Source organism: Equus caballus, chromosome 8, assembly GCF_041296265.1.
Source record: "Equus caballus isolate H_3958 breed thoroughbred chromosome 8, TB-T2T, whole genome shotgun sequence".
NCBI classification, from domain to species: domain Eukaryota; kingdom Metazoa; phylum Chordata; class Mammalia; order Perissodactyla; family Equidae; genus Equus; species Equus caballus.
In genome coordinates this window covers 64,731,251-64,753,828 of record NC_091691.1, presented here as the reverse complement: position 1 = coordinate 64,753,828, position 22,578 = coordinate 64,731,251, and the positions used below count along the sequence as shown (strand labels likewise).

At 40.5% G+C, this 22,578-nt stretch overlaps 2 protein-coding genes across 7 annotated transcripts in view; one reads left to right on the top strand and one right to left on the bottom strand.

Annotated features, from left to right (window-relative positions):
- Positions 1 to 2,415, bottom strand: part of ELP2 (elongator acetyltransferase complex subunit 2) — a 44,955-nt gene extending 42,540 nt beyond the window's left edge. The window contains exon 1 of one of the 6 annotated variants that reach the window (XM_001916080.6): positions 2,014 to 2,415. In XM_001916080.6, coding sequence (XP_001916115.3) covers positions 2,014 to 2,151 — 138 coding nt within the window. In that variant the 5' untranslated portion in view covers positions 2,152 to 2,415. Of the gene's footprint in view, positions 1 to 1,740 lie in introns of all 6 variants that reach the window. The other 5 variants (XM_070220941.1, XM_014727704.3, XM_023647666.2 and 2 more) reach the window with 5 other exon arrangements.
- SLC39A6 (solute carrier family 39 member 6) lies at positions 2,219 to 21,757 on the top strand. Its single transcript, XM_023647670.2, has 10 exons — positions 2,219 to 2,976; positions 4,654 to 5,388; positions 6,843 to 7,026; positions 7,812 to 7,981; positions 9,291 to 9,509; positions 14,558 to 14,663; positions 16,746 to 17,123; positions 18,319 to 18,399; positions 19,505 to 19,695; positions 20,513 to 21,757. Exons 2-10 carry the CDS (start codon positions 4,663 to 4,665, stop codon positions 20,663 to 20,665), a joined length of 2,208 nt encoding a protein of 735 aa, XP_023503438.1. The 5' UTR covers positions 2,219 to 2,976; positions 4,654 to 4,662; the 3' UTR covers positions 20,666 to 21,757.
- Positions 21,758 to 22,578: the final 821 nt, after the last annotated feature.

Sequence of the window (22,578 nt, the reverse complement as noted above, 5' to 3'; positions counted from 1 at the left end):
TTTAACAGTGGCTTAAACCATTCATTCACTCTCATTCATTCCTGCCTTTTTCACCACCCACATTCCCAGTGTCCTGGGCTGTCATCACACTGAGCTCTCAGGTCTTCATCTGCCTAGCTCCTGCACACATACCGCCCGTCCCCATCCTTTTTCATCTGGGGAGCCTGTCCTGACACCCCAGGCTAGACAAGGAACTCTTCCTTGTGCTCCCATAGGTCTCAGGGACTACTTCTACCATGCATGCACCAATTTGAGAGTTTTGTTGACAAAAAAACTTCTTCAATAGAGGAATTCATGATTCACAGATACAAATTCATGGGTCATTTTGCATGCCATGGCTCATCAGGTTTTGAGTTCTTCAGCCTTAATGATAAATGGTCACCAGGCCACAACTACTACGGTCCTCAGGCATCAGATCCCTTCAGGGCCGACAGCCCGGTTCCCAGTAGACCCTCAGACTGCTGCTTTCCACCAACATCACTCCACACTTGGGATTTCTTTACTTCACCTGCTGGTGAAGATACTACCTCTGTGACTACAGTGCCTTCTTCTTTACAGCCCCTTTCTCCACCTATTGCCAAAAGCACTGACTCCATACCTGTTTATATGCCAAGTGGAATTCTCATGGCTAATAAAAAAGTATACAGAAGTAAAACTGCATAAACATATATTTCACACATGGCTTATTGAGGTTGGGAAACAATTTAGTCCATTGTCTCTCTCACTAGACTGAGAATTTCTTGATGGGCAGGAATTATTACCCATTATCTTTGCGTCATCATCACCAGCCCATAGCAGGTCCTCAAAAATTTGCTGAATGAACACCATCCCCAAAACTTTATTTTAGCATCTGACATGCTCTTATTCTTATACTTAATTAAATGCCCAACCTGCCAATATTTAACAAAACAAAGTACTTCTTAGGCTCAATATACTTCTTTTTTGATATGCTAAAAATCCTCTAACATAGCCACCAGGTTATCACTAAAAATTAAAATTTGATGGAAGGTATGGGCACAAATCCATTAAATGGCTGCAGAAAGACCGGCTCCTATAGCTAAGTTGGTCCTTGGTTGATGGCCACTGTAAAGTTTACCTTTGGTTTTATGTGCTTTCTCTTGCCAGTGAAGAGTGCATGGCAATAACAAGAAACAAGAACTGGGAGGAAGCAAGCAAATTCAAGACAAGGAAAAGTGAATACAAATATTTTACATATAAATTTGAATCTGCAAAAGATGTAAGGATAAAAGAATTTTTAATCAAGTTAATAAGGCATTACAATAAGAAATACAGCTATCCCCTGTACCGCATTTTAATTTCCAACACTTTACTTTTTATACTGTGGCTCCTTTTGAGAAGCAACACTAACTCTATCGTCCAAAATTAGCCAGTTGGAATGGGTGATAATGAATTCTAGGAAGCATGCAAAAATTAGTCACTAGAGAAGCCTGGTAGGGAAAGAGCCAAGAAAATAATCAACTGGGTGAAATTCAGGTAACGGTTAAGTTCTGCCCTATAACTTAGGATCCCCATCCCCTATGACCCTCACTCACTCCAATGGCACTTTCTTTAAAATGTCCATTCCTGAAGCTAAAAGAATATTTTTTTGAAATTCAATACAACAAAAGTTGACTAAATAACACTGAGGGAAATATAGAAATGAGATAGCATCTGTATGATAATATCTTTAATCCATACCTAAACAGCAAGTCTTTTAAAAAACCCAAACTGATTCTTTACCAGTACTACAGTTCCCACGAAGGCTTCAGAAGAGGTGGTCATCACTCGGGTTTCCTAAGGGGTGCTAACAGGCCACTGATGGCCGAACGCGAGACGGCGAGGGGCAAGCCCGGAGCGCCTACGGCGGACCCGTCGCCCAGACAGCCTCCCCTAGGCGGACCCGACTGCACACCGGGCCTCCTCGCTCCGGAGCTGCGTCTACAGTCCGCTCCGAGTGCACCAAGCTGATTCGGCCCCAGCACACAGGGTCAGGCGTCTGGCCACCTCTCTTACCTGAGGGTCATAGAGCACCACGGAACAGGACGTGCCGAAGGCCAGAAGTCCTCCGGGCCCGGAGCTCCAGCTCAGGGCTCCCCGCACCCGGTTCGGGCAGCAAAACACGTGAGAAGCCTCCAGTACTGTCGCCACCATGTTGCTGGCCGGTGAGCGGCTGGGGCCTGGGCGTGCACTTCCGCCCTCGGAGCGGAACTACTCCCGCGCCCGCCCCTCCCGTGGCGCTATCCGCGCCGCGTTTCTGAGGCGGCCGGGGGCGGAGTGGAGGCGGCCCCGGCCCCGCCCCCGCCCCCGCCCCCGCCCGAGTAGTCCTCCGTGCCCCGCTGCAGCTGCCGGTTGACGTCTTCTGGTCCCTGGCCCGGCGCGCAAGCGCGGCCTCTGTCCCAGGAGCGAAGCCCGACCGGAGAGCTCAGGACCCTCCAAAAAGATCCGGGGCTCGTGTGCCGGGACGGTGTTAGGAACGTCCTGACGCCCCTCACGGCCGGGCTCCCCGCAGCGGTCGGGCCTAGTCTGGGGGTAGGGAGGCTCGACGAGCCAGTCTCGGTCCTCAGAGTGGCAGAGGGGCTCCAGGAAAAGGCCCCCAAGTGGTCTCACGCTCCGGCGCCGGCGAACAGGCGGACACGCGGATCCGCCTGCCGGGGACCAGGTCCCGGACGGCACTGCGCATGCCCCGCAGCCACGGCCGGCGGAGGCGGTGGTTCCCGGCGGCGCGCTGCGCGCGGCGGCAATTAGTAATTGTCCTCCTGCTCCCGGGAAGCGAGGGCGCGTGGGGCGCGGCTTCGCGGTGGCTGAGTGGCGGTACCCCGGGCCGAGGGGCAGCTGGGCCGATGAGACCGCCGCTTTTCGGGGCCCTGTAGAGGTTGCTCAAAGAGAGAAGCACGGACCGGTTCCGAGCTCTCCGGACCGCCCGCGGGGAACAACCTGCGCGCGGGGCCGAGGGAGGGACGGCGAGGCCGCGGAGAGGTGAGTCCCGCAGGTCCGGGAGGGGGCGGTGGAGAGGGGAGCCCCGCGGGCCAGGGAGGCCGGACTTCTCAGTTTGGGGTGCACAGATGGGCTTCGGGGACTTTCTGAGAAAGCTGTCCGCCCTGTTCATCTCACATTCAAAGAAGGTACTGTCGTGTTGAAAAATAAAAAGCCCTTAGAAGCAGTTTTGTGCCCTCTTTCTCGTTTTCTCCACCCGCCCCTTTCTCCAGGCCTTTGTCCTTCGGCTTTCTTTTTTCTTCCAACACACGCTGACTTGCAGGCAAGGAGATCGGGCGGCAAATCGGCGACCGCCCTAAGCATCCTCCCTGGAGAAAGGCTCTGAGCTGCATGGAGCTGCTCCCTGAGTCAACCGTCTGTGCTTGTCCCCACCCAGCCCGCTCCTTGCCTCTCTCCTTCGAATGGTTTCTTAATGGTTCTCTTGCCTGTTAACTGAATTCCCAAAACTTCAGGCCCCGAAGATTCTTGTTTGAGGAGTCTAGCCTTTTAGTAGTTATATGTTTACATTTTCCACTCCTCCCAGTATGATAAGCAGCAATTGTACAACACATGACGGTTTATGGAGCACTTCCACATGCATTCGTTCATGCGGTTTCTTCAGTCACCCTGTAAAATAGGTATTACCAGCTTTTCCTGGTCCAAGGCAGAACAGCTGAAAGTGGTAGAGCTTGTTGCCCCTAGCTCTTGTCTCGCTCCAGAACCTGACCTTTCTGTCTTTCACAGAAGGCCGATGAGTTTGGTCACGATCACCATCTATGGTGCTAGATGTCTGCTGGGTCCTGAGATATCAGTCTGTCTGCTTATCTGGACTATACCTTCCTCTGCTTAACTAAATTCTGTTTTTCAAGGCTCAGCTCCATTCCTAACTCCTCTTCGGAGCATAAGCCTTTGGTTCCAAACAGTACTGTGTGGATGAGTGGTAGTGTATGATAAAATTTTCATTGGTTTATAGCAACGTTAGAACGAGGTAGGTTTTTTTGAAATTTAATTACTTAACGAACTACTACGCAGTTATTCAAATGAATGAGATCAATCTATATATGTATTGACATGGAAAGGTGTCATATGTTGAGTAGGAAAAAAGATCCCATTTGTGTCATTAAAGTGGATATCAACTTGAGTATTCGTAGAAAATATCCTGAGGGATACACAAGAAACTGACAAGTGGGATGGGTGAAAGAAGTCTTAAATTGATTTGTGTACAGTTTAAGAAAATATTTTAAATGTGAATTATTCTGAGATTGTCATTTCTACTTTTTTTGATGTTAAAAGATTGTTTTATCAAATGATGATGGTGGTGGTGGTGGTAGTTGGGTTTCGTTTGCTTTTGAATCACTGTTCTGAACACAAGAAGTTGCCAGTATGGCTGTCGCCACACGGATCTCTCCAGTCTGTGAATTACTGTTGCTTTTACAGCACTAATTGCAGAGTCTCTTGGCACTCAACTGTCCTCCAGTGGTTTCACGTGTTTTAGCAATGCAAGGGTAGAGCCTAGGATTCTAGTTCTCTGTATTTTCATAGCACTGAGCACTACACATCACACTAAATGATACTCTAAAACCTTGATCATTTGACTAGACATCAATTTTCAGCATGAGATTTCTTAATTAAAATTGGTTTAGAAGTGAAGGCAAGAATTTTTTTTTCTGTCTCCTCTAGGAAGTTGCAATGGCAAGGAATTTATCTGTAATCTTGATCCTGACCTTCACCTTGTCAGTCACAAATCCACTTCATGAACTAGAACCAGCAACTGCTTTCCCTCAGACCACTGAGAAAGTTATTCCAAATTGGGAATCTGGCATTAATGTTGACTTGGCAGTTACCACACGACAGCATCATCTACAGCAGCTTTTCCGTCGCTATGGAGAAAATAATTCCTTGTCAGTTGAAGGGTTCAGAAAATTGCTTCAAAATATAGGCATAGATAAAATTAAGAGAATCCATATACACCATGACCACGAGCATCACTCTGACCATGATCATCACTCTCACCATAATCATGCTGCTTCCAGTAAAAGTAATCGGAAAGGTCTTTGTCCAGACCGCGACTTGGAGAGTTCAGGTAAAGATCTTAGAAACACCCAGGGGAAAGGATCTCACCGATCAGAACATGCCAATGCTAGAAGGAATGTTTTCATCAAAGATGGTGTTGCTGCTAGTGAAGTGACCTCAACTGTGTATAACGCTGTCTCTGAAGGAACTCACTTTCTAGAGACAATAGAAACTCCAAAACCTGGAAAACTTCTCTCCAAAGACGTGAGCAGTTCCACTCCACCCAGTATCACAGGAAAAAGCCGGATGAGCCGGCCCGCTAGTAGGAAAACGAATGACTCTGTGAGTGAGCCCAGAAAAGGCTTTATGTATTCCAGAAACACAAATGAGAATACTCAGGAGGTAAGATGAGTGCTGTTTATTATTTTAATCAATAGGCCTGCTTGTCTGTCCTGTCAGTGCCATTCTGTATCTAGTTGTACAGAGTTTAAAAATAAAACGGCGAGGAAAAGGGAATTTCTGCTTTCTCATCAAAGCAGTTGGCCCAAAGTGTCCCTACTATGTTGTCAACATTCCTGATAGAAAACTCGAGAGGTAGTTCTTTGGTGAGAATAGTGCTGCTTGCTAAAACTATCTTCTAATGTAGAATTTAAAATAAGTATAGAAAGCAGATATGAGGGTTATTTTTGGAGAAAGTCTTATATTTGGAGAAAGGTGAATATTAATAAAAAATAGAAAACAGGTTAAAAAAGCAGGAGTTAGAATCCATGTTTTAGGGAAAGGGGGAGTTGAAGGGGCTGAAGAACGCAAGAAGAACAGTGTTACCTCCTTGGCAGAGGAATCACAATGACTTGTGGAGTGATAGAAATCGGAGCAGCTGCTAAGAACAACATGGTAGACAAATGAAAGGTGTGGGCAGTAAGGTTCTGAGTTCACGTGTTTTTCCTAGACTAGACTTCCAGACTTACACAGTTTGCCTTGGCTGAGAGATATCAAGAACAAGGAATTACTTGGTATAAGTTAATAAACAAAACTTAAGTACTTCATTCAAACCATCACATGACTGTACTAATTCTGGGATAATCCTACTAACAGTCATTCCCATAGCAACACCAGTGATGAAGTTTGTTCTGAGTAGTATTGGCCAGGCATTGTGGGAGTTTAAAATAACTTTACAAAAGATGAGAAACAGGTACTACCACCAATTTTGGGGGGAGAGGGGAGCTTAGATTACCCAGAGGAGATTCTCTTCAAACTAAGCTTGTCCTCTAATTAAATTGTTGAAACAACTGCCTGCTGGTACAGGTTTGTTTTATTAACCAGGCTTGCCCTCCACCACAGTAATCTGCATAATTTCACATTCTCTCATTGTAGAGTATTATTTTGCCAGGTATGTAGACAGAACAGAGCTAAGTTTTGCAAGTATGATCATTGCTGGAAGAGTGACGAGTCTCGGGCTTGTTTGGGCCAGGTTAACACAGCATCAGAACTAAAAGAACGTATTTCTCAATCTCTAATGAACCCCATTTCGAAATTAAAGCTCATTTCCTTAAGAGGTTTATACGATGAATTAACAGGCTTGTGAATGTCTGTTCATCCTCAGGCTTATTCTACTTGAGGCTTTCTCCCAAGAAGAAATAGAGGAGGTGGGATTCCACCATTGTGACATGGTATCTCCAGGTGTCTTGAAGCAAGTTCCAAAGTACTCCAAATGAAAGTGGATTGTAATTTGCTTTAACTTAAAAAAAGCAAAGAAGTAGCTTCATTAAGGAAAGAGTGTTGTGTCATCAAACAGCTCTTTTGGATTCTCTAATGGGCATGCCTTTTGGTGATTTTCACTGCTTTGTTTCCTTCAGTGTTTCAACGCGTCAAAGCTGCTCACGTCTCATGGCATGGGCATCCAGGTCCCGCTGAATGCAACAGAGTTCAACTACCTCTGCCCAGCCATCATCAATCAAATTGATGCCAGATCGTGTCTGATTCATACAACAAGTGAAAAGAAAGCCGAAATCCCTCCAAAGACCTATTCTTTACAAATAGGTAGAATTGCCTTTTTTTATGTAAAAATATTTTTCAATAGATAGACTTTTGTTGTACTTTTCCTTATATTTACATCAACCTGTTCGTTTTTCAGCGTAATTCCAAGTATATCATCTTAATTGTTCTCTGCCTTAAATGTGAAGAACCAAGTGTGTTAGCCTTACCCTAAAATAAATAAATAAATAAACAAACTTAGATTGCAACTTGTCTGAGGTCATCCTACAGGAGGAGGAAGGTCAGAGTTAGTTTCTGCTATTTAGGAGCTTAATTCTGGTACGTCGCTATTAATAGATGAAACTAGGATAAGCTCTGCTTTGCGTAGAGCTGCATTCCTCTAAAACTATAGTGAAGAAATAATTGCTTTTACTGAGGAAATTATTGAATTCCTGGTTTCCTTCTCTTTCTTTCTTCCTTCCTCCCTCCTTCCCCCCTTTCCTCCTTTCCTCTTTCTCTTCTCTTTCATAATTTAGCTGCTATGGGAGTCTGAAAGCTCAGTTCCCACGTGAGCCAGAGATCGTCCTTGGTAACCATTTTTCCCCCCTTTCACTCCCATCTGGAGAATCTTCCGCTAGACTTGTGCTCTTCACCTGGAAGCTTCAGTCATGTTGTTCATTTGAGCTAGCATCAGGTTTCTCGGTAATTGCTCTGTTACCACAGTCCTCCTTCACTGAGTTTGTATTTCTTTAGCTTCCCTTCTTTTATAAGTTGCTTTATGCTACTCCAAAGTCACTCTTTTAAAGTTTATCAATTGAAAGATTTTTCCTTTACTGTGTTTTGTTTGACAGCCTGGGTTGGTGGCTTTATAGCCATTTCCATCATCAGTTTCCTGTCTTTGCTGGGTGTTATCTTAGTGCCACTCATGAATCGGGTGTTTTTCAAATTTCTCCTAAGTTTCCTTGTGGCATTGGCTGTTGGGACATTGAGTGGTGATGCTTTTTTACACCTTCTTCCACATGTAAGTATGGTAATTTGTCCTGTTAGTGTGTTTTATTATTCAACATTGAAAAAATACATATTTTTTTGGTTTGTACTAGAATTCTTTGTGTCAATATTTATAAAAGGTTAGAAATTTAGTTTAGAGGAACTGATTTTAAAATATATTTGGTAACTGAAAGCTGTATTTTTGTGTTAGGTCTTAATACATGGGTTTTATTTTCCTTTTCTCTTTGAGGGAATTTACTAAATACAGCCTAATTTAACTTTTTGGAGCCCAGTTAATAAAAGGAGACAAATTCTGCTTGGATATTATTACTATGACAGACTTCCACAGTGTGAATTATCTGCTTACATGTTAGTGTGATTACCACAGAAATGAAAAATGTGACTTTTTATGTACCAAAAAAAACTTGTTTTTCTTCAGAGTTGAATTTATGTGTGGATTTAGAGATTTACACTTGTGACACAAGTAAATTCTTAAATAAAACAAGTTTGGTAAAGTTTATTTAATATTTCCATTAAATGTTTGGGATAGAGGCTCAGGCAGAATATCTTTGGATCCCATTTTTTAAGTTTCCCTTAGAGGTTTTTAGGTAAGTGGGAAAAAGAAATCACTCTATTCCTGGAGCCCTGCATACCTCATCGTGTTCCATTCTGTAGTGAAAAACTATTTTGCTAGGATAAGCTCCCTGACCGCCAGATGGCAGATGGTCAAGAACACGTGCTTCTTGAAGCGGCATGTGCATGGGTGTACCCTATGACACACTCCCCTCCCCCAATCTCACCTCAATTCGTGTGCTCCACACTCAGTTCCCTAACTTGCAGTGGCAAGAGTTCCTACCACACTCACTGCAGGCTGCTGGAGTGGTGCACCTGGATCTTGGGTACCTGCTGGGCCCCTTTACACAGACTGGGCTTCTTGTAAGCACACTGACAACACTGGTATGAGCTTTTCAGTTGGGAGAATAAGCAGTAGACACTACATGCCTGTTAAGTCTGGCCGTCCCTTTTATTTGTGGCCATGGTAATTTGTCAACATTGAAAATGCCCACTACCTATATATCATGAGAGTCCTTGGGGAATGCCTCTGTCTTAACACTAAACGTATCCACTCTAAGTGCCTTAGAACATTATATATGTTAAGCTTTAGATAGCTAGCTGCCTGCAGGCCATTTTATTTTTAACGTCCTAAACTTCCCCTCAGCTCTCAAGTATCCCATTAATTGCCTAATTCTGAATGGTTTCAATTTGACCTTATTATCTTAGCCAGTTCTTCTGACATGTATGAAACTAATGAATTTATAAAATATGTATTGTTTTTCCTTTAGTCTCATGCAAGTCACCACCATAGTCACAGCCATGAAGAACCAGCAATGGAAATGAAGAGAGGGCCACTTTTCAGTCATCTGTCCTCTCAAAACATAGAAGAAAGTACCTATTTTGATTCCACGTGGAAGGGTTTGACAGCTCTAGGAGGCTTGTATTTCATGTTTCTTGTTGAACACGTACTCACATTGATCAAGCAATTTAAAGATAAGAAGAAAAAGGTAAGAAAAAGTACTGAGTACTTACTATGCATCAGACATTCATTAGAGTAGTTCTCTAGCTAGACTGTTAACACAGCTTGTCCAGAGTGTATGATCTTCATTTGAGGTGGAGTTCAGTACCTTTGAGATAGTTTTTGCTCCCAGAGGCATTCATGGAGAGCACTTCTGTATCTTGATAACCCTGGAGTTTTCTGTCTTCAGTATTCCCTTCAAACTCATGAGAGGGTAGGAACTGAAGGATCAGCGTCTATGTAAATGACCAAGCAAGGCACAATTAGGGCCTTGAAGATCAGAAGCATCGTAATTATGGTCTTAGCAGCGGCAGTGGTTTCACGGATGTATCTTATCCCCAAACTCATTGAACTGTGTACATTAAATATGTACAGCTTTTTATATATCAATCATACCTCAGTGAAGTGGGTTTTTTTTTTAAAAAAAAAAAAGCATCATGGATACACTGTTGACATTCATTGGTAGTTACGATTAACTTTATTCACCCAGTAGCTGACCATTCTGTTGTCTTTCAAAGGATATATCACTTTCACAGACTTGCCCTTTGCGAATTGCCACCAGAAAATATTATGAAGCCGAACAGTAGGCTCTTTATTTCTGATAAAAATAGCCCTTGAGTCACCCGTGGTTATCTGCCTCTTCTAATCTGATATGACCGGGCAAGTCAGTCATAAGACTGTCCTGGTGGGGACTCTTTAACAATGACATGTACACATCTTGGACATTTTAATTTACTAAAATATTCATACACTCATATTCTGGTCATTCAGTGTTGACCAAGATTTTCTTTGAGTAGGTGTTCTGTATGATCATTTTTTTTCTATAGCCTTGCTGCTTCATGTACAATTTCCAATTTTGGTTTCTCTAAAATTGACCAAGAGGTTACACACTTATAAAGCTATTTTGAGGGTAGAGTCTAGATTGTGGAAATTTTAAAAATTTTATGCAGTGGTTGCCTTATATAATTTGGTAGACTTTGTTTTTTAGCAACTGGCCCTTGAATCTCTCAAAAGCAGCCAACTTAAGTTTTCATAGGAGTAACTATTCTCACCATCATTTCATACTTTGAGCAATATGTAATTAAATTGTGCAATTATAGTAACAAGTATAACTGGCATGAAGAGGTTTGAAAACTAACATAGTTGATTCTTGGTGAACATGGAGCTCATGGTGGGAAACAAGTACATGTGTGAACAGGAGAATAGCCTCCTCCTCCATCCTGTGAATATTTACCCTTATGGGTTTTGCATCCACTAAAATCTCAAGTCGCAGGGCTGGCCCAGTGGCGCAGCGGTTAAGTTCACACGTTCCACCTCAGCGGCCCGGGGCTCGCTGGTTGGGATTCTGGGTGTGGATCTACGCACCACTTGGCAAGCCATGCTGTGGCAGGCATCCCACACATAAAGTAGAGGAAGATGGCACAGATGTTAGCTCAGGGCCAGTCTTCCTCATTCAAAAAAAAAAAAAAAGAGGAAGATTGGTGGCAGTTGTTAGCTCAGGGCTAATCTTCCTCAAAAAAAAAAAAAAAAACCTCAAGTGGCAACATTTGAACCTTCTCTTTACTGGACCTAACTTTAGAGGGAAGAAGTGAAATAAGAATAGCTTATTCATTCTGAATCCAGGAAGTCATCTTCCGTGTTCCCATTGTCTCAGCTGCTTTTCTTGGACTGGTTTGAGAATATATTCTACTTCTTTATGTTCTTTGGAATTATTCTTATTGTAAAAAAACATGATCATTTATAGTTTTTTTGGGGGGGGTAGGTTGGAAGTTTGTTTGTTTTACTATGTTTCTGGTTGAAATGCCATAATTTATTTAACATTCTAATTTCAATTTAGTTTTCAAATTTTACTGTAAAATAGCTTTTCTTTAATCTGGCACTCTATCACATGGGACTCTAAGAGGTAGGCTCTCTGTTATCTAATACAGAACAGGCTCTTTTTCAAACTCTAGATTATAACTCTTAGTGAGCTGTGAAATCAATCTGTGTCATGACTCGTGTTTTTAAATGCAACAGTAATATTACAGTATATTACAGTGTATATGTTACATATATTACTGTGGGTTGTAGTCAAAGAAATTTGATAATCTCTGTTCTAAAAGACTTTCTGCTGGAATTAAAGCTCTTAAGAACCAGGACCTTTCTGTCTTTTTTAGTGCTGTATCTCCAATGCCTAGAATAGCATCTGGCACATAATAGATGATTGGTAAATATTTTTTTGAATGTATAAAAAACTTTAAACAGAAAATAAGCATAATTTCTAGAGAAAGACTTCCCACAGGAGTTTTGTGAACATTACATGTTCTCTTCCTTTTTAGAATATATTGAGTATCTTTGGTCAAGGGCATCCAGATCTTAGTGTTACTTATTTAAAAGTTTTTAATCTCGTTTGGTTCTCTCAAAAAGAAAAAAGACTATTCATTATACAGTGAGTGTTAGGAGCTCTCCAGCCTCGTAACAGAACATTTTACTTAGGATTTTCCTTAAGACATCCATCGTGCACCCCTGGGAGAGTCTATATATCTTAGCTTTAAGTCATCTGCCATACATGTCAATTTGAAATCTCTATATTCAAATTAGGGTTACATCTCATATTTGATATAGATAGACCTTTATAACAAGTTCAACCTCAAACTTTCTTCCTACCAGTGAAGGTTATTGCTCATGCTAGAAATCTGAGCATCATCTCTAACGTCTCCCTCATCCTCATATTCAACCTAGTTTTATTAAATATATCCAGGGTCTTCCCATTTCTGTCCATTTTCCTTGCTATCATTCTAGCCCAAGCCATGCTTATCTCCCACCTGAGTGACGGCAGTTACCTCCAAACTGGGGTGTCTACCTTATTTAGTTTTTGTCTTCCAATCCAGAGTAGAGCAGAGCAGGCAGAGTAATTTATTTAAGTGAAAATCTGATGAGGTTGTATACCACAACTTAAATCCTTTCTTCAGTGACTTCTCACTGCTTTTAGGACAAAGTCCACAACTCTTAACTTGGTTTGCCTCGTCTGGTCTCCTCCAGCTGCCCAGCCTTATCTCTAGCTGCTTGTGTCTGACCTACTAGGCCCCAACCATCTTGAACTTCTTTCAGTTCCAGGAGGGGGCTGGCCCTTTCCTGCTTTAGGGCCCTCCCACATGCCATTCTCCAGGCCTGGAATAATACTTCCACCTCTCCACACACATACCCACCCCCACTCCCCACCCCGCCCTTCCCCAGCAAACTCCTGCTCATCCTTAGGTCTTGGTATAAATATCCCTTTCTCAAGGAACCCTGTCCTGGGACTTAGTTCTTGTTATACACTCTCATAGCACTCTGTTTTTCCTTTGTAAAATGTATCAAAAATTGCAATCAAAGAATTGTGTATTCGCTATGTCTATAAAGCCTCCCTTGCTGTAGGTGATAAGTTCCATGAAAGCAGAGACCATGTGTATCTTGTTTTACATTGTATTGCCGGCAAAATAATCAATAACCATTCTCTAGATAAGAGAGATAAGGTGAGTTTTACTTGAGCCAGGGTGAGGATTGTAACCCAGGAAGGCAGTTTCCACAAAGGAAGAAAGTGGTCTGGAGAACCATGGTTTTCAGAACACTCTTATTCCTTTTTAGAACAAAGAACATACATTAAACACACCCAGGATACATGTTCATCAAAGTTTCAAAGAGGTATTCAGTTGCAAATTAGCAGGTCTGCATGACCCTGATTGCAGAGGTGGAAGGAGGGACTAATGCAAGCATTACCAAATAGGGCATTACCAATAGGGTGTAGGAGGGGACGTATGCATTCTTAAGAGAGTGCATTCTTTCATGGTTAAAGCAGATGTACAGTGTATTTTTGATAGGCTGTAAGTCAGTCTTCTTTAGTTCAATCCAAATCAATTTTGAACCAGAACTTACCCCATATACCTCAATATGTGAAAATCTCCTGTCAGAATGAAAGAATTGGTTAAACTATAAGTTCTAAAGAGAGTCCTTGCCCAGCAAGAAATAAAGCATCAACTAAAGTGATTTAAAATACCCTGAATTGGTTTATTTTCACAAATATTTAAGTACTTTCTCTGAGGCATTATTCTAGGGGTAGGTATAAGTATTTGTGTGCTTGCCTTTAAAAACTCTTATAAGCTAAGAATGTACAGATATTTTATATGCTGTTAGAGCTAGAATGAAATCTCAGCTATGGGGGTGATTGTTTAAGCCATATTCAAAGGTATGCAAATAGGAAATCTATTATTTGTGTGACAGTTTTCACCATTTTGAATATTATCTTCTACATAAGTAAAGAAGACACAGGCACCATTGTTCAAACAGTGACCTTGATGCCTGAGCTCAGAGATAGGGACAGTATCTCAGGCATGGTATTCAGGTGATTAAAAAATTCAAGGCTAACTAATAGAGATTTGTTTAAAAAGAGAAAGCTTGTTAATGGTGTTTTATTATAGGAAAAGTGTTTTAGTTTTAATAACAAATACATGTCAGTGTCACAGTATAGTTTTATATTATAAAAAGTGTGGAGTTTTAGTGTCCAAAAGAGGGATGGAGGAAACCAAGCAGTTGGTTAGCAGATCACAAAATGCCTCTAGCTGGTTCTAAATTAATAACCTGAGGCAGGGCTCAATTTTAATGTATGTGTGAGTCACCCAGGGATCTAGTTAAAATCCCTGCTCTGATTCATTAGGTCTAAGCTGTGGCCTGAAATTGTTCATTTCTAACCAGCTCCCAGGGAATGCTGTGTAGCTTATATAAGATCGCACTTAGAGTGGATGGCCTAGGGGACGTTCAGAAAGATGAACATGTGATTTTTCTACTTTTTACATTATTGAGGCATTGATGCTTCGCCTTTCTGGACAGTTATTATGCCTAATACACACTACTAGATGCTGTGCAAGTTAAGTACAGGCCCTGCCCTTAATAAAATGGCTTTTATGCCAATAGAGATCTGTTACTCTGTTGTCTTTTTATCTTTTGCTTAACTGTTTATTTAAAGCTGTACACGTAAGCAAATCAACTATTTTAAAATACTGCTTTTCCTTGTTATTTTAGAATCAGAAAAAACCTGAAAATGATGATGACGTGGAGATTAAGAAGCAATTGTCCAAGTATGAATCTCAACTTTCAACAAATGAGGAGAAAGTGGATGCAGATGATCGTAAGTCCTGATGAGTCTGAGGCCTGGAGGGAGTTCGCTGCTCTTTGATTTGCAGGCAGCTTGGACTGTCTGGAAGAGATGGGGCCATGTCCCCCCCTTTTTTTTAAAAAAAAATATCTGCTACTTTTTCTTTTAAATTGCCAGGGAGTAGGTTGTTTCTATGTATACTTACTTTCTCTTTCTATATACTTTTTTTTATTTTGAGGTAAATTCAGGCTTACAGAAAAGTTTCAATAATAATACAAAGAACTCCTGTCCCTTTCCTTTATTCCTCAGTTATTTTACCTACATTTATCATTCTCTTTCTTTGTGTACACATGCACACACTTTTTCTCCTAAACTGTTTGAGAGTAAGTCACAGACATGTTTCTTCTTTATCCCTAAATACTTCAGTATATGTTTCCTAAAAGAAAGGACATTCTCTTACATAACCACAGTTCAATTACTGAAATCAGGAAATTAATGCTGATACTATACCATTATGAGTCTGCAGACCTTATTCGTGTTTTTCCGATTGTCTTTAAAATTCGTTTATATTCCCTCCTCCCACAAAAGAAAAAAAATGGTCCAGAGTACAATCCAGGATCAAATGTTGCATCTAGTTACCCCTCATTTTAGGTTTGTCTAATTTTTTTTTTTGTAATTAGGTTGATTAGTTTGGGCAAGAATTAGCACAGTGTCATTGTATCCTTTTTAGTGACATGGTGTGCCACCCAACATGATGCTCTTTGTCATACGCTGGTGGCGTTAATTTAGATCGCTTGGCTAAGGTTGTGTCTACCATGTTTCTCCACTGTAAAGTTACTATTTTTTCTGTAACTTGACTGTTAGCTTGGCATTTCTTGTGGACAGATTCAGTTAAGATTAAAATTTTAAACCAAACTCTTCACCAGGACCCCTGGAATCTTACCTTCCTTATACATGTATTTCCTTAGTAGGTGGCTCCCTTACCACAAGAGCCTAAGTTTCTTGACGGCAGAGACTTCGTCACGCTTCCTTCTATCCACAGTGCCAGGCAGGGTCCTGGGCCAGAGTAGGTGCTCAGTAGATAGTTGCTGACAGGGGAGGGAGAAGACGTTATTTTTACTACTGCCTGTGTGTACGATTCCCTGTCCACCTTTTGTTGTCCAACATGCTATTTTTGTCTAAAGGCCAAGTAAAATGCTCTTGCTCTTCTTCCTGCGTCTGTTCTCTCTGTAACCTTTCTAATGGCCTCCACTGGAATACGTAATGATGAGAGGACACAGCTGCTCTAGAACTGGACCACAGTGTCAGGACTGCTCCCAAGAAAAGTGATACCAGTGAACAAGGCAAAGAAAAACACAATCGTATTGTTGCACTTTGCTTTTCTTTGCACAGTGGTTTTTGGTGATGATGGTATTTCACATTCTTCTGTTTTTCCTTGAATTTTGCCCTCAAAAAAGAGGAAGTCAGACAACAGGATTATGCATATTTTTAATTTCTGATTTTCAGTATCTTTCTTAAATATTGTTCTAAAATAAGTATATGCTTCTTTTATAATCAGGAAAAAAGTCATCTTTTAAAATGTAGGGAGGCAGAAGAAATTAAGGGAGGATCTGGGGGGTAGCTAGGGAAAGTTCAATTTAAAATCTATTCCTAATATGAGATCATTTAATTTCTAAAATTCATTAAAACCTATTGATGTTTTTCATTAATAATCCTCTAATGTTTAGTTCTGCGGGTGTATGTGAGAGAGTCACCATGCTTTAAGATCTTTTTTTTTTTTTTCAAAGATTTTATTTTATTTTCTTCCTTTTTCTCCCCAAAGCCCCCCGGTACATAGTTGTATATTCTTCGTTGTGCGTCCTTCTAGTTGTGGTATGTGGGACGCTGCCTCAGCGTGGTTTGGTGAGCAGTGCCATGTCCGCGCCCAGGATTCGAACCAACGAAACACTGGGCCGCCTGCAGCGGAGCGCGCGAACTTAACCACTCGGCCACGGGGCCAGCCCCACTTTAAGATCTTTTTTGACTTGAATTGTCAGTGGGAATGTTTGAAATGTGTCCAAGCACATTAACACGGCTTTCTGTGTCTGTCCCAATGTCCTTTATGTTTATACCTAGGACCTGAAGGCTATTTACGAGCAGACTCACAAGAGCCCTCCCACTTTGATTCTCAACAGCCAGCAATCTTGGAAGAAGAAGAGGTCATGATAGCTCATGCTCATCCACAAGAAGTCTACAATGAATATGTACCCAGAGGGTGCAAGAATAAATGCCATTCGCATTTCCATGATACACTCGGCCAGTCAGACGATCTCATTCACCACCATCATGATTACCATCATATTCTCCATCACCACCACCACCAAAACCACCACCCCCACAGTCACAGTCAGCGCTATTCTCGGGAGGAGCTGAAAGATGCTGGCATCGCCACATTGGCCTGGATGGTGATAATGGGCGACGGCCTGCACAATTTCAGCGATGGCCTAGCGATTGGTATACATCTACATATTTGCCCCTTGTTGGTTAACTCTGAAAATGATACATTAAACTACCAGTCCAATTTTGACAAAGAATAGGTTGGTTTTGATAAGGTTACTAATTTCTGAGATTATCAAAATATTATTTCTTCCTTGGCTACTTTGACAATGATGTACTTGATAAATGTTAGATAAGATTAAGTGCTCTACCTAGCCCATTACCTAAAATTGTAGTATCAAAATTTGTTTTAATTTGCCAGGTCTTAAGATCAGGCTCTGAACTGTATGGAGCATGTGTTATTTTTTTCATCCTATACATTTAAATTCGCTTATCTGCAATATGAACAGTATTTATTAAGGTAAAAGAATCTTTTCCATTATCTTTTATGCTAAAGGAATCTTTGTGTGTCTGATAAGTTCACTTACCAATCTCCAAAGAACTATAGAATTTTTGCTATTAAATTATTACGCCACAATTGAGAGATAATAGAATACTTACAAATCTTAGAAGGAAGGAACTGGAAGGAACCATGGGAATAATTACAGATTAGGCAGCTGAGGCCTGGCGTGGGGAACCACTTGCCCAAGGAGGCAGTGCTGTTTTGTAGCCCAGCTGTGATGAGGCCAGCTCATCACAGCTTGGTTCCCTGGGAGCCTGGTGCTCTTCCTCCTCTATTGTGCACAGCATAAATGACAAAGGAGGATGTGCAAATGCAATCAGTTATATAATGTGTTAGCTGGAGAGGAGCGGTTTGTCTTAGACTCTTCTTATGAGACAGTGAAAGAATGAATGTAAACAAGCCTAATTACATAGTGGATTCTTCCAAGACCAATGAAACATATTTGTACTCTTGACTGCTAAGTTTTTTCCTAAACTTTTTGTATCAGCTTATTTTATGTTTTTAAATAAGTGTTTTATATAGTAGCAATTACTTCTCAGGTTTGTATAAGATTATCTAATCACTCTAAGGCATATTGGAACTTTCCCTTTCTCAATCATATCTACTTGTGCTCCTTTGGGAAATTTAAACCTAATTGAATGTAATCTAAGGCTATTTATAAAGAAGATACAGAGTGCAGTTGGGAAAGTTCTGTTTATTCACAACCAGAATGTAGTTTATTTCTTTTACCTCATTTTTATGCTCGTAGGATTTAAAACAAAACAAAACAAAATAATGTAGCCAAACTTTTTGTGGTTGATTTTTACACAGGTGCTGCCTTTACTGAAGGTTTATCGAGTGGTTTAAGTACTTCTGTTGCTGTGTTTTGTCACGAGTTGCCTCATGAACTAGGTAAGAGAACCATATAAATAGTATTTTCCAGGTGGATGAAGTGTCCTGGTTTCACTGGCTTTTGCTAACGACAGTAGTTCCCGCAAGCTTCCTCCTAACTTTTATGCCTTCTTGTACATCTGCTAACCTAGCGAGCTTTCTTTTCTTACTGAGCACAAGTTTGTTTCCAGCCAGAATTTTGACTCTGAATACAGTTACATGATTACCTGTGTGGGGTTGCCAAAGAAGTACCTGGGGCCCCGCTCTCATCCTCTCCCCCTACCAAATATCTTCTACCAGCATCCTGGTGACATCAGTGGTCGTTATCTTCATACACACAATATAAGACCACAGGAATCAAAGGAATCATCTTCCATTATCAGAGAGAGGTTGGCAAAGAGAATCTCATTGGAGTTGAAGGAAAGGGAAGTTGATGAATTGCATTTTGAACGTTTTTCTTCTCTGTCACCAGGACTTAAAACCTTCCAAGAATTGTTTTGGATCCCAGTCCATGTCCTTGTTTTTCTTCCTATAGACACATATTCACACACACCTGTGATGCCATTTTCACTTTTGTTGCTTAGCATGTGTTCTGCCATTCAGAAGGCCTCCCACCTGTCTGTTCAGTGCCTGTAATCCTCAGCATCTGGTTTATGTTTCACATTCTCAATCCTTCATGCTCCATGAAGCCTCTCCTAACTATTCCCATCTTAATTTACCTCTTTTTCTCCTTTTTATAAATAGTACATCATACTCTTTAGCTCTTAATTACATATTGCATTTGTCATTTGCTGATCATTTCATGTGTGTTCTTCACCCTCCTTTTGTGGCCAACCGTAAGCTCCTTGAAGACAGTGCAAGAGTGCGATCGTAGATTCGTGGTATTTATCATTTGTTGACAAAGTGGAAGGCTCACAAAAAACTAGATGAAAAAATATCGTAGTTTGTAGAGCTTTTAGGGTGATTTACACTGCTTAATACTGTTGTCCCTGGGTAAGTCTTAATTTCACTTCTTTTTTTTTTGCAAAAAAATTGGAGAATTTCTTGAATCTGGGAAATCTCTTGGGTATGTGTCTTAAAAATGATTTTTCAATTACTTTATCCCCTTTTCTGTTTTCTGTTAAAGGTGACTTTGCTGTTTTACTAAAGGCTGGCATGACTGTTAAGCAGGCTGTTCTTTATAATGCTTTGTCAGCCATGCTGGCATATCTTGGAATGGCAACAGGAATTTTCATTGGTCATTATGCTGAAAATGTTTCTATGTGGATCTTTGCACTTACTGCTGGCTTATTCATGTATGTTGCTCTGGTTGATATGGTAAGTTTTTAAGAAATCAAATTACATTATTGACTAAGAATAAAATAGAGAAAATGTTCAGTGAAACCTCATTTTTAAAAAGGCTTTAAATTAAATGCAGTAGTGATGAGGAGTGACTCTATACTCAGCAAGGTAGCGTATACAATATAGGTCCTTTAGAGTTTATCTTTTTGGATTGTTCATCACAAGAACATCTTTATCCTGCCTAATGTGTATCAGGATTCACAGAAATATCTACCCCCTTTCAATGTGTTTTTTTGAGAGTAGAATCTCAGTAATCAGGCATTGAATTGTGCATAGATTTGTAGGAAACCTAGCACAAGCCACATGTTGTTGGCATGCGGTGTGTACTTCAGAATGCTTAAAAGTTCCTTATTAATGGGCAAAGGAGTCACATCCTTTTGTCACCCAAGTCCACATAACAATCCTAGCCAATCTAATTGCTAAAATTTTATTTTATGTAGTGTAAGTTTCCATGTCTTTGAACTTCAGGTAAGCCACATGTTATATTCAGTTCAGATACAGGCAGTAAATGAAGCAGGGTAGTCAGATAGCTCCCCGTTTTACAGTGGAGCAGATTGGACCGATGTGAATTTTGACTTGCTGAGAAGACCATGAATAATCATTGTTAATTAAACTGCTAGGAAATGCTCTGTGACATTATTAGCTAACATCAATATGTATGTGGTCATGTTTTAAGGCATTCACTCAGTATATCCAGCTACATATAAAGCTAATATTCTCTCTTGCAAATTCTTCTAAAAACTAATCTGTGGTTCTGAAAACTTAAAGGTTGCTCTTTTTTTTCTCCTTTAAGGTACCTGAGATGCTGCATAATGATGCTAGTGACCACGGATGTAGCCGCTGGGGATATTTCTTTTTACAGAATGCTGGGATTCTTTTGGGTTTTGGAATTATGTTGCTTATTTCCATATTTGAACATAAAATTGTGTTTCGTATAAATTTCTAATAGGGTCTAGATGCTAGAGTAGCTTAAAAAATGTTGTTTATAGTTTGAATAGGTCATAGGGAGATGAGAGTTTGTACCCTGTGGTATGCAGCATTTAAGGTTAGTGGATTTTGTGATTTTTGTATTGGATATTGCCATTTATTATGCTCATAAGGTCAGTTATGGTGGTAACATAAAGATACATTTTTATATTTAAGTTATTCTATTTTGGGAATATAAGCTATATGTGCAATTTACCAGTTTTACCAGTTTATTGTATAAACACGAGATTTGGCATGACATGTTCTGTATATTTCAGGAAAATGTCTTTAATGCTTTTTCTTAGATCTAATTTAATACAGTAATTCCCATGCTGGATTTTAGGCCTCTGAACAACTGCTGGTGTTTAGGAGTCAGAACATGCACAAAGCCTAAGATACCCGTAAAGCTTGAACTGAATTTAACCTAAAAATGAGGAGAAAAAGACAAGAATCTGTAAGAATTAAGAAGGCATAGATTTCTTACAAAAAAATCACAAAACTGGTTATAAAATAGAAGGGGAAAATTTAGATTTAAATTAAAAAGGCGATTAGTATAGAGTACATTCATAAACCTTTTTCTCAGAGTGTTAATGTTCCCGTAAAACCACAGTGAGCACTTTTTAGTAATTTAGGTGTACATTTAACTTTGTATAATGGGGAAGTCTAAATATATTTAATGAATTCAAGCAATGTATCACTTGACCAAGAAATTGGAATTTTAAAATATTTGTGTGGAGATATCCATGTGAGTATGAGTAAGTTTCTCTATTTCCAGAAGACTTGGATATCCCCAAGTTGTGTATCACCCGAGGTTATGTGATTGGATGTCTGGTTATGCGGTTTACCAAATGTGAGCGTATTAGAACTTTGAGATATATAAGGACATTAAAACCACACTGGGTATAACTTAACTACTTGGATTCAGAAAGTACTTTCGTCTCTTTCAGTGCTTCAGTATTGTCATTGTGAGCAATTGTCATTTTTATATATAGTACTTTAGACATACTAGGGCTGTTTGTGGCGTTCTCTAGATGTTGCTTTTCTACAAAATAAATTCCCCATGTCACCTTGATATTGGATGTCTGATTTTTTTTTAAACATCTTGACCATTTTTAAGTTTACAGTTTAGTAGTTTTGAGTATATTCACATGGTTGTACAATGGATCTCCAGAACTTTTTCACCTTACAGAACTGAAACTCTATACCCATTAAAAAAAAAAAACTCATTTCCTCCTCCCCACAGCCCCTGGTAACCACCATTCTACTTTCTGTTTCTATGAATTTGAGATATCTGATTTTCTTAAGTACAATCCAGATTATAGTATTTATATCATTGTATTGGGTGGCTTTATTCAGTTTTAAACTCTTTATCCTAAAGGGCATTTCCACAAATATTGGTACACAGTTTGTTCCAAGCTGTCTCTAACTTTTTCCTTCCCCTAGCAACCAGAGCCTTAAGCGTGAGAAGATCCAATATCCTACATTCTATAGAGAATCAGAAAAAATTGGACGAGACCCTGCACCCCACTAAGGCCTACTGAGAGACAATTGGACCAGCATGTCTATTCTCCAAACCAAGTGAAAGGGATGGATGTGGGTAACAAGACAATTACTTGGATTGGGGGTGCTTGAAAGGATGAGATGAGGCATCTCATTCTCTGGCTGAATGATTACTCTGCTTCAAAAGCCCACAGACCTACCCTGTTGTCACTGCTAGATCAGTGCAAGATAAGGAGGTTCTGAAATAGCTGGAAATGTTCTTCGAGTTTGGGGAACACAGTCTTGTACCTACTTTTTTTACAGAGATTCTGAAGGTGGAACGTGTGCTGACCAGTCCACAAAACAGGACGAATAGGAATAATAGTTCCCACGCCAGTTTTGAACCCGTTAGTG